Raw genomic sequence first — 13,182 nt, forward strand, 5'->3', positions numbered from 1 at the left:
TTCATATTCTGCCATAGTATTTTGGTCTAAATGAGACACAGTCACGTCTCCGCCCTTGTACCGATCTCTCACTTCGAGTCCGACCTGTTTTTAGCGGATTTCCTTTGAAATGGTTTCGGGAACGCAGGGGAGATTCCAACTGGAGCGCGGAGGCAAAGAAGGGAATGAATAGCGGGATAAGTACACCACCCAACCGGCGGACATTTGTTTTATTGTGTTCCTATTGTCGCGCTTTTTTAATGTAGAAGGCTGATGTTAAGCCACGTACGCACAGATATCTAGTGTACTTTTCATTTGGTAAAATGGAAAGTGCGCGGACTGTCGTTGACGAAGGCTTGGCAGATAGAACTGCAACTAAGTTTAAGAAGCCTAGCGGACTGTCTGTCGCCCAGTGGACGCCAGTGGATGATGGTGGTGTACATTTGACGGCCTCTCGTTTAGATATTAGAATTGGGAACAATCCCTCTCAGGCTGCAGTTGGTTCTCGTGCTTCAAATAAAAGTAACGGAAGCACATCTACGAATGGCCGGAGTTTATCCAGTAACTCCAACTCGCTCCTGTTGAGACGGAGGAGGCTGAAGAGGAACCTCTCCGCTGCAACCACATCGGCTGTCACTGCCGCCTGCGGCGCCAAGATGAACTCGACCCTCTCCTCTGCGTCTCTGCATACTCGGAGTCTGGATAGGAAGACGTTGCTGAGGCATCGGCAGAACATGCAACTGCAGCCTTCAGATAGAGAGTGGGTGCGAGTGGATCTTCACAGGGGATCCATACATGTCCACGACAAACTCACCTCGCCGTCATATCCTAGGCCGGTGCTGTGCACGATCGATACCACCGCTGGCGACATGGCGCTCCGTATGAGCAAACTCAGTAAGTCGAGCTCTGTATTGCGTATATTTTGTAAAGACAACCTAAAGACGGATCGAAACGGAAACTGTAACGTGAAGTATCTATATGACAGTCAGTGCAAACTTATTGAAGACGGTAACGTTAATATTAAGTGCAACCATTCGGGATCCCCAGAATTCAGGGGCGGCCTATCAGACAAGGCAAGTGACCGGTTGAGATTACTACTTATGGAGAACGCCGATGAGTTGCAAAAGCAACAGGATGAAAAACTTTTGAGTCCGGACTCGGATTCAAAAGATAATATAACTCACTCGTTGTCGGATCAAAATTCGAATTCTAACCTGGATACTCCAAACGAGGATGATCCAGAACAGCGGCTGAACGGAGTGGACAACTACGGGCTCAATTCTGGTTCGGACGTGGAGAGCAGCAGCGCATTCGATGACCTCAGCATCTCGGGGGTTCGGCTCAGTGAGCACCGGGACTCCCTCAGCGACGACATGATCCTGGGCACAGACGCATCCATCCTGAGCCCTAGTTTTGACAGCGCCACGGAGGGCCACGACACCTATGGCAGCTCCTCAGACGAACTGGAGCTCGACTGTCCTACCACAAGCATCGACCCTATTCTCCCGAACGGCAACACAGTCTCTACCAACTACACGTTTAGCAACGGTGGGCATTTAAACGAATTGACAGAGGATACGGGAGCAGGTAACAGACTCTGTCTAAGCAGGCTGCCACCCAGTAGTAGCGGTAGCTCATTGTCCCGGGCCTGTTCGACAGGTCATAGGCCCGACATCCATCCTGACAATCGCCAGCGTACTTTGAAAACAGGTTCGGCAGAGGCTGATGAGGATAGAGAAGCAGCAGGTGACACGAGTCCCACACTTTACGTTCAGCTCCACGGTGACGCTGTCAGGAGGCTCGGGCAAGACGAGAGGCCTCTCCAGATCCAGAATGACTTTCTCTTTAAACTGGGATTTAAGGATCCGTGGCGCGTGCAGGAGGAAGGGATGAACACCGAGATTGGCTCCCTGTTACGGTTTTACGCAGGTAAAAATCCACTTGTTACATTACTGTTGAGGTGTGCAATATGTTTGAATGTTATTACAACAGTCCTGATGTTGACATACTGTCAGATAGATGAATGGGCCCAAGCTACTCTTGAAGTTGGTAAGAATGATCAACAATGTATCTTGTTTATCATTGTGCGCGATTTGCTATATCATGCATATGTACGTTTTGCGCCATTTGGTGTTTGAATGGAAATGCATTTGAGGTTAACTGTTTCTCCTCCACTGTTGTATTGGTGTACACCACCCTACATGCCATTCCTAAGCCTACCAACTCTATTTGTATTGGTGTAGACCACCCTACATGCCATTCCTAAGCCTACCAACTCTATTTGTATTGGTGTAGACCACCCTACATGCCATTCCTAAGCCTACCAACTCTATTTGTATTGGTGTACACCACCCTACATGCCATTCCTAAGCCTACCAACTCTATTTGTATTGGTGTAGACCACCCTACATGCCATTCCTAAGCCTACCAACTCTATTTGTATTGGTGTAGACCACCCTACATGCCATTCCTAAGCCTACCAACTCTATTTGTATTGGTGTACACCACCCTACATGCCATTCCTAAGCCTACCAACTCTATTTGTATTGGTGTAGACCACCCTACATGCCATTCCTAAGCCTACCAACTCTATTTGTATTGGTGTAGACCACCCGACATGCCATTCCTAAGCCTACCAACTCTATTTGTATTGGTGTAGACCTCCCTACATGCCATTCCTAAGCCTACCAACTCTATTTGTATTGGTGTAGACCACCCTACATGCCATTCCTAAGCCTACCAACTCTATTTGTATTGGTGTAGACCACCCGACATGCCATTCCTAAGCCTACCAACTCTATTTGTATTGGTGTACACCACCCTACATGCCATTCCTAAGCCTACCAACTCTATTTGTATTGGTGTAGACCACCCTACATGCCATTCCTAAGCCTACCAACTCTATTTGTATTGGTGTAGACCACCCTACATGCCATTCCTAAGCCTACCAACTCTATTTGTATTGGTGTAGACCACCCTACATGCCATTCCTAAGCCTACCAACTCTATTTGTATTGGTGTACACCACCCTACATGCCATTCCTAAGCCTACCAACTCTATTTGTATTGGTGTACACCACCCTACATGCCATTCCTAAGCCTACCAACTCTATTTGTATTGGTGTAGACCACCCTACATGCCATTCCTAAGCCTACCAACTCTATTTGTATTGGTGTACACCACCCTACATGCCATTCCTAAGCCTACCAACTCTATTTGTATTGGTGTACACCACCCTACATGCCATTCCTAAGCCTACCAACTCTATTTGTATTGGTGTAGACCACCCTACATGCCATTCCTAAGCCTACCAACTCTATGTGTATTGGTGTAGACCACCCTACATGCCATTCCTAAGCCTACCAACTCTATTTGTATTGGTGTAGACCACCCTACATGCCATTCCTAAGCCTACCAACTCTATTTGTATTGGTGTAGACCACCCGACATGCCATTCCTAAGCCTACCAACTCTATTTGTATTGGTGTACACCACCCTACATGCCATTCCTAAGCCTACCAACTCTATTTGTATTGGTGTAGACCACCCTACATGCCATTCCTAAGCCTACCAACTCTATTTGTATTGGTGTAGACCACCCTACATGCCATTCCTAAGCCTACCAACTCTATTTGTATTGGTGTAGACCACCCTACATGCCATTCCTAAGCCTACCAACTCTATTTGTATTGGTGTAGACTACCCTACATGCCATTCCTAAGCCTACCAACTCTATTTGTATTGGTGTAGACCACCCGACATGCCATTCCTAAGCCTACCAACTCTATTTGTATTGCGGGAATGGCATTAGCCTACATGGTATATGTGCCATATCATTGTAATAACAGTAAAACATGACAACCCTTGCCTAAGGGATAGATCATTAACCAAACACTTCCATGCCTCCTCCTTGGCACTCCCCCGCCATTGTAAAATATCTTTTGGAAGCTAAAGAAATGCATTTATTCATGTCTACATTCATTTTGCCACATTTATTCTGTTAGACACCTTAATACATACTTTTAAATCATATTGTGAGCTAAACATAAATTCCTTGAAATATTGAATTGAAATTCCATTCATTCCTGTGGAGGACTGCTTTTTCTGGGGAATGCCAATATGGCTGACCAGTGGCATCAAAGTGTTGGCCATTACATATCATAAATCCAGTGTATATATACACCATTGGTAGAAACATTTAAATTTCCTCTGTAATAATGCCATGCAGGTGGAATTACAGGCCCACTCCTTCCTGTTGTCATTAACTATGGACTTTGACAGGCAAGGTGAGTGAGTATAACAGTCCATACTTAATGCAGGAGGGTATAGATGGGCAGAGATAAGGCTCCTGGGCACATGTATTGGCAAGGTTAGTGGGGAACTGAATATTTATACCACACAATAACTGCCTATCCAATATCATCATAGTGTGTATAGCTCACACACATTTTGAACACCTGTCCCCTATGGTGTCCAGGCTTGCAGACCAGGCCTGACTGTGTGTATCCTGGCATAAGGTTGTTTGAGAGTTACGCTTTGGTCAAAGTTGCCCTGCTGAAGGCAGTATGATTTTTTGTGTTGTTTTTTCCCCTCCTCTCCTTCCGTCTTTGTTAAACCATGGCAGCACACTCCACTCCCATGGACACGCATGACATGGCCACAAAGCCAGCGCTGAACTTATGGCACCCAGACATGGGCCCTGTTCCGGCTTTTGGCCCATTATCATCGTAATGAAAGGCTTGAATGCGTGGGTGGGTGGGTGGATGCAGGGAGGGGGAGACTGAGGGATAGGGGGATGGATGGGTTGAGAAAGGGATGGGAGGGGGGGAGCGTAAAACCCCAGCTATGTGGAAGAATTCGGTGATTTGTGGTCGTTTCGATGCTGCACAGGCCCTGTCCTCCAGGCACCCTGTCTTCTGGACTGTCACACTAACTGCCTTCCAAGCTGGGTTTGTGTGCCACAGCCTCAGTTCCATCAGAGAGCAGGAAGCTCTTTCCATTCACTCTTCCACTGCTGATACCCCACCACCACCGCTTCTGCTTTAGCTGGGGGGAGAAAGAAGTTTCTACAATGTTCTCCAGGGTCATGAAGGTCTTGGTAATGTGAAGGTGAGCTTTTTCATTCAGGAACCTGGTACTGCACGTGAGCAGAGGCCGAAACACACTCTCCTCAAACGCCTGTCCTGCCCTGAGAGAGAGCCTATTGTTGCAGATGTCGATGTGAAACTGAAAATGGCCACGTGGTTGTTGCTGTCCCATTCACTGTCACATGTGCCAGGCCCATAATAATTTTTTCTGTTTCAAAGGGCCACAGTGGCTTGAGTGGATACTAGTTCATTTAGATGGTTTTATATGATAGGCTGAGTGAGTGTGTGTTTTGTGTCATAGTGTGTGTGTGTGTGTGATACTTATGGTTAACAATCGACCTGCAGTCTACCAGTGTGGCATACATGTGCAGTCAAGCCAGCCAGTCAACCAACCAGCAGTGACAGCCATTACAGTACGGTAGCTTTGATCCTCCACCTCCAAGGGCCGGGCCAGACACCTAAAACCTCCCTCCCTGTCCTCTCCCGGTCTCCTTTCCATGTACTCTCCCTGTCCCACATGAGCCGGCTTAACTCTGGTCACCTGAGCCCTCCTCGGGCCTCCTCAGGCCCTGTCTGACACTCTTCTCCCCCCCTTGGTTCACTGCCTAACACGTTAGGTCCCTGTCTGTCACACAGCAGCAACAGCGTTCAACAAGGAAGTTAAAACCGAACCGCCCATATGCCCTTGTATGAGGCACTCCGACCACGCCCCATCTCTGATATGGTGGAGGCATGTGAGGAATGTACACTGGCTTCTCTAGAATGTCAGGCATGTCTACTGGGGAGGAAGTGAAAGGGGAGGAGGGAGGGGGAGAGGTTGGAGGGGGATACTACATCACCATACTGCTCCTGTCACATATTCAACTGACTGACTGAGTGACCGTTCCTCTCAGATGGTGAAGATAAGAGGGGGGTGTGGTGTGTGAATGGAGTCTACTGGACTTCCTGTTAGAGGCCTCACAATCTAATCTCTGTAGTTCTGAATTAATGGCTCTTTAGGCCTGTAGCACAACATTCTCATGTTTGTACATTCAACAACACCTGTTGTGAAATATATCTGTTGGAGAAATTGGCCTGAAAGCCTAGCAAATACAGCGAGATTGCCGAGGGGTAGAAAAATACTACGAAATACTACGAATGCTACGAAAATACTACACTGAACAAAAATATAAACGCAACAAGAAACAATTACAAATATTTTACTGAGTTACAGTTCATATAAGGAAATCAGTCAATTGAAATAAATAAATTAGGCCCTAATCTAGGGCTGAGCGGGTATACCCCATTTGACAATATACCGGTATTGAAGCGCAGACTGATTTGGGTTTTTACTTTACTTTCATTAACAGTCTATGAATGTTTGTTAAATGTGATACGCCATGTGTAACGTACATTTTTATAGTTTCTTCGATACTTGAGTCATCTCTCTCCATACCGCTTTCCACACAGACCTAGCCCCGCCCCCTGTCACTCAAGGAGCGCATTTGTTGTTCCTCGACCACGAGACACTTGTCTAGTCTACATGGTCAATGCAGCACATGCAAAAATGTCGATGACAAAAATGCTGTTCGCTTTGCTTCTTAATAAAAATCCACTAGCGTTCTATAATTACTTTGTGTTTCTTCCATCTGTAAACAACTAGCTTGACATTTCTTAGCATGTTGAACCTAAATATTGTTCGCCGCTAATGCTAGTTAGCTGGCTAATAAATGTAGTGAGTCAGAGCAGAGCAAACGTAATTAGCTATACAGCCTGATAATACCAGTGATGGTGTAGACTCAAATCAGCATGTTTGTGTAACAGGATCTTCAAAATGAAAGAGGAATATGCGAAGCATAAGTACGTCTGCTAAATTAAGGAGCTAAGAGAACATTCAATGTAGCCAAAGATTATAGGTTCCCCTAGGAAACACTTTGGTTCCTACCCTGTCACAATAACTCCTCCCTGGCATTGTCATTTGCTGTCATGTCAAACACTGTATTAAAAAGTGCCCACTATTATATTCCAACTATAGAATTAGAATAATCATTCTATTTCCATTATTCCAACAGTTCACCCAAGTGTATGCTCTAAATCGCATGTCAAATCAAATGAGGCCTAGATTGCTTGCCCATATTGTGCAGCCCTATGTGGAAATGATCTCAAATAAGTCCAGGAAATGCAGAAATTGATGAAAATGCTGAAAATTATTTGGGGTTGAAGTCAACTTCAGTTGTAAAAAAACAACAATCTGAATGGAGAAAGACCCATTGAAATCACTTAGAATGTATGTGTGGCCACCCTCGGGTCACACACTACTCATAATGTCAAATACGCCACACGATCATAAAAATCAATAAATAGTGATATTATATTTTGGCCATGTCGCCCTACCCTAATCTATGGATTTCACATGACAGGGAATACAGATATGCATCTATTCGTCACAGATACATTGGATACCTTGGGCTTGGATCAGAAAAGCAGTCAGTATCTGGTGTGACCACCATTTGCCTTATACAACGCGACACATCTCCTTCGCATAGAGTTGATCAGGGTGTTTGTTGCTTGAACACAATTAGCATTTTATCGATGGCAATTTGAATGCATAGAGATACGGTGACAAGGTCCCACGCTGTCGTACATGTCTATCCAAAGCATCCCTAACATGCTCAATGGGTGACATGTCTGAGTATGCAGGCCATGAAACAACTGGGACATTTTCAGCTTCCGGGAATTCTGTAGAGATCCTTGGCATATGGGGCCGTGCATTATCATGCTGAAACAATGGCCCTCAGGATCTCATCACGGTATTTCTGTGCATTCAAATGGCCTTCAATAAAATGCAATTGTGTTCACTGTCCATAGCTTATGCCTGCCCATACCATAACCCCACCTCCACCATGGAAAACTGTTCACAACGTTGACATCAGCAAACCGCTCGCCGACACGACGCCATACATACTGTCTGCCATCTGCCCGTTACAAATTCATTTTAATTGTCTGGCGGCAGCTCTGGTGGACATTCCTGCAGTCAACATGCCAATTGCACACTCCCTCAACTTGAGACATCTGTGGCATTGTGTTGTGTGACAAAACTGCACATTTTAGATTGGCCTTCTATTGTCCCCAGCACAAAGTGCACCTGTGCAATGATCATGCTGTTTAATCAGTTTCTCAATATGCCACACCTGTCAGGTGGATGGATTATCTTGGCGAAGGGGAAATGCTCACTAACGGGGATGTAAACACATTTTTACACAAAATTTGTGAGAAATAAGCGTTTTGTGCGATTGGAGCAATTCTGGGATTTCTTATTTCAGCTGATGAAATATGAGGACAGATTGAGGGAAGAAATTGAGAGAGCTAGAGATGGAGTGACAGTGAGCATTGCTCTGATATTTTAATTGAGGATCAAATCAAATGTTTGGGCCCTGTAGCTCAGTTGGTAGAGCATGGCGCTTGTAACGCCAGGGTAGTGAGTTCGATCCCCGGGACCACCCATACGTAGAATGTATGCACACATGACTGTAAGTCGCTTTGGATAAAAGCGTCTGCTAAATGGCATATATATAGACCTATTCAAAAGAACTACTGTGTCACACAATACATTGCGTGTCGTGCTTATCACACTTTTAGGCTACGGCTGTGCTGTCTCCACTTCAGAGAGTAGGTTACAACAGGTGAGCTAGACAGTCCGGTAAGAGAGGACAGAGTTGAGTTTTTCCCCTTCCTTCAGGTAAAGAGTTTGGTAGGGTTTTGCAATGTTACTGCGTCACACGTGTTTGAGGCACCATGTGTCATGAGGTGTACTTTGGCGTGACGGACAGGTGCAGCATGGGAATACATTGCTCATGCGGAATTTATGACAACGGAGATATCTAGCATCCTAATCCAAGCGGTCCTGTACACACACAAAGCACAGTGAGAAAGGGGAGTAGATGCTTTCAGGAGATTAATTTGAAATGATGTTTGCGTATACGTGGCCATTTTATGTCTAACGTTTACCTTACAATAGTTAGTTTGATTAGTTTGTCCACAGTCCACACACATTTAAATAAAATACAATATATAATGTCACATCTGGTTGTCCCATTGTCACATAGCTGGATAGTGAGCAAGATTATGGTGGTGATGTAGTGACTCAGAACTCTGCACCTAGCTAGGGGTTTAAAGGATTATGAAGCTGGAAGTTCTCTGAAGCAGTCCTGATGACAGCCATTAAGCACATAGTTGATTTAGCCTCTTGTCTCTCACTCCACACCCCAGATTGGTCCCACATTTGCACATCAATCTTCTCCAAATATTTGACATTTTGGCAGAAGAACACTTTCTGGCACTTTTTTGTATGTACTCTGAGTGTACATAGCATTAGGAACACCTTCCTAATATTGAGTTGCACCCCCTATTGTCCTCGGAACAGCGTCAATTCGTTGGTACAGGGACTCTACAACGTGTTGCCAAGTTAGCTGCATGTCCTTTGGGTAGTGAAAAATTCTTGATAAACATGGGAAAATGCTGAGCGTGAAAAACCCACCAGCATTACAGTTCTTCACACTCAAACAGGTGACATGAATAAGGGATCGTAGGTTTCACCTGGATTCACTGTGTCAGTCTGTCATGAAATGAGCTCACTGGTCTTCTTGGCAACAATTTTAGAAGCTCTCCATATTTGATGAATGCAGTAGTAGTTAGGGAATTTAACTCAATTAAAATTATAATTCCAGTGTATTGTCTCTAGGCGCAATCTGAGGTCAACTGAATGTAATTATTTTGATAGTGTCATGCCTAAATGGGATTTACCTTGATCAGAGTCAAGGTCCTCAAGGTTTCTCTAGTAGTCAAGGAGATGGAAAGTTGCTTCAAAATTAATGCCAACCAATAGTGAAAACAAGACCCCTAATGGTGGTTGTCTACCCTCATCTCCTCTCCTGGCTGGCAGCTAATGGTGGTTGTCTACCCTCATCTCCTCTCCTGGCTGGCAGCTAATGGTGTGCTTGTAAACAGTCCATTGGTGAGTCATGTCATTTTCTAATCGGATATTGCATGTTCCATGGCTTGAATGGAATGGGTAGTGTGTGTGTGTGTGTGTGTGTGTGTGTGTGTGTGTGTGTGTGTGTGTGTGTGTGTGTGTGTGTGTGTGTGTGTGTGTGTGTGTGTGTGCGCACCCAAGCGTGCGCACCCAAGGAGAGGAGGAAAAGGGTAAGGGGGAACTTAAAGAATGTGTTGTCTCCTCATGGAAGAAACTCACTATTACATAAGAGGCGGGTGTGTGTGGTGAGATGCTTTTAGGATAGTGGTGTCAGCCTGCAGAGCCATAGGAGTATTTCTGTTTTCATTCTAATATACAGTAGATCCCTCTCTCAGCCGACCGCCCTCTCTCAGCCGACCTCCCTCTCTCCCCCTCCCTCCATCTCTAGCTCTCTCAATTTCTTCCCTCAATCTGTCCTCATCGTTCTCCTCTCGTTATCGTTTCTCATATCTCCTCCTCCCTCAGACCATCTGACAGATAGCATTTATCTCTCCATATCTTTCTCTCCCTAACAAGACCAGCATTCTAATTCTCCCTCCACCCCCAACTGTCCATCGTCCCCCTCTCTCTCTGCCACCCTCATCCCTGGCCCTGATCAACTCTGTTTGTTGCCATTCCACCATAGGGGGGTCTGAGATGGGTTGTGCCTTGTTCTTTCTCACTCAATGGCTCTTAAACAGGGAGTTTGATATTGTGGGTAATGTCAGCTCAAGCTTCTCTCACCCCCCCCACCCTCCTCTATCCCTATTTCACCTTCTTTCTCCCTGAGCCCCATAATGAATCTCTTATCTCAACATCATATCGGTGTAGTCTTGTGGCCAAGGACTGTGATGTTACTGTTGCTGCTTGATTATAAGTATACTCCCCTCCCCCTCTCCTCTCAGCTACCCTATGAGAAAGGTGTGTGGTAGGGCCCTATAAAATCTGCCCTGCAGAATACATGGACAGAATCACGGAATACAGACATTACAATGGAATTCAACAATGTTCAAATAAATCAACTAAATGTTGAACTTGTTAGAAAATTCATTAATGTGCCAAAGTTAATCATAAGACATGAATAAAATGCATCAGTGATTCGTATTTTCCTGCAACCTTCTGAAACGTCACAGGAATGCCCCCCTGTGAGTGAGTGACTGTGTGTGGTGTGTGCGCGCACATCTACTTAAAAAAAAGGGAAGATCAGCTTTAATATTGCTGATAGTGCAACCTGTATATTACCTCGTTATCGTTATGTAATTTTGTGTTACTTTTTGATTTTATTAAAACTATTTACTTTAGTTAATTTAGTAAATATTTTCTTAAACTGCATTGTTGGTTAAGGGCTTGTAAGTAAGCATTTTGATTTGACATCTGGGAAACCAGGCCTGGTATTCATAGCTGATTTTTGGAAATGCCTTTGATAAAGTACAACTGGAATTTATTATATAAATGTTTGGACTATTTTAATTTAGGAGAATCTCTTTATACAGTGGGTTTAAGTAATGTTTTGTAACCCGAGGTGTAAAATGGTAAATAATGTCTAATTCTCAAACGTGTTAAATTGTCAAGAGGAGTAAAACATGGTTGTCCACTATTGGCATATCTATTTATTATGGCCAATGAAATGTTAGCTGTTAAAATTAGATCCAACAATAATATCAAGGGGCTAGAAATCCAGAACTTAAAAACAAAGGTGTCATTGTACGCTTACGGTTCATGTTCTTTAAATGCACAATTTGGATCTCTGCACAGCCTCAGAGGATCTAGAAATAGTTTTCAAACCTCTCTGGATTATAACCAAATTATGCTAAATTTATAATTCCATATTGCAAATTGGATCTCTAAAAAATAAAATGTTTACATTACAGTGTAGTTTACCAATAAAATGGTCAGACGGTGAAGTGGATATAAATTCTCACTATAATACATGTTTATAGAAAGTTAGCCGAATTAGATAAGATTTTGCTACCATGGACAGGACAACACCTGTTAATTTGTGGGAAAGTCCCCCTGATGAATTCTTTAGTCATATCCCAGTTGACCTATTTAATTATGGCCCTGCCAACACCTAATGACTTTTTCAATTGTATGAGCAAAAAATATTCCACTTTATTTGGAATGGCAAGCCAGACAAAATGAAACAGGCTTATTTATATTTTGAGTATGATTTCAGCGGTCAGAAGTGATTAAATATTAAAGCATTGGACGTCTCACTAAAGGCTTCAGTCATATATGCAACAGTTTGGGCCACCTGGCTCGTTGTAAACTAATTTGCCAGAATTGTATGTAATTATGACATAACATTGAAGGTTGTGCAATGTAACAGGAATATTTAGACTTATGGATGCCACCTGTTAGATAAAATACGGAACGGTTCCGTATTTCATTGAATGAATAAACATTTTGTTTTCGAAATGATAGTTTCTGGATTTCACCATATGAATGACCTCGGGCTCATATTTCTGTGTGTTATTATGTTATGTTATAATTAAGTGTATGATTTGATATTTGATAGAGCATTCTGACTGAGCGGTGGTAGGCAGCAGCAGGCTCGTAAGCATTCATTCAAACAGCACTTTCGTGCGTTTGCCAGCAGCTCTTTGCTGTGCTTCAAGCATTGAGCTGTTTATGACTACAAGCCTATTAACTCCCGAGATTAGGCTGGTGTAACCGATGTGAAATGGCTAGGTAGTTAGTGGGTGCACGCTAATAGCGTTTCAATTGGTGACGTCACCCGCTCTGAGACCTTGAAGTAGTTGTTCCCCATGCTCAGCAAGGGCCGTGGCTTTTGTGGAGTGATGGGTAACGATGCTTCGAGGGTGGCTTTTGTCGATGTGTTCCTGGTTCGATCCCAGGTAGGGGCGAGAGAGGGATGGAAGCTATACTGTTACACTGGCAATACTAAAGTGCCTATAAGAACATCCAATTGTCAAAGGTGTATGAAATACAAATGGTATAGAGAGAAATAGTCCTAAAATTCCTATAATAATTACAACCTAAAACTTCTTACCTGGAAATATTGAAGACTCATGTTAAAAGGAACCACCAGCTTTCATATGTTCTCATGTTCTGAGCAAGGAACTTAAAAGTTAGCTTTTTTTACACTGCACATATTGCACTTT

General features: G+C 43.9%; 1 protein-coding gene across 1 annotated transcript in view; it reads left to right on the top strand.

The window, feature by feature from the left end:
* Nucleotides 1-13,182, top strand: part of LOC124009134 (PH domain leucine-rich repeat-containing protein phosphatase 1-like) — a 72,953-nt gene continuing 59,771 nt past the window's right edge. Inside the window, exon 1 of the mRNA XM_046320641.1 lies at nucleotides 1-1,908. Within this exon, the coding sequence (XP_046176597.1) occupies nucleotides 303-1,908 (1,606 nt within the window). The 5' untranslated portion in view covers nucleotides 1-302. The remainder of the gene's footprint in view (nucleotides 1,909-13,182) is intronic.

The sequence above is a fragment of the Oncorhynchus gorbuscha genome, linkage group LG22 (assembly GCF_021184085.1).
Source record: "Oncorhynchus gorbuscha isolate QuinsamMale2020 ecotype Even-year linkage group LG22, OgorEven_v1.0, whole genome shotgun sequence".
Lineage (NCBI taxonomy): Eukaryota > Metazoa > Chordata > Actinopteri > Salmoniformes > Salmonidae > Oncorhynchus > Oncorhynchus gorbuscha.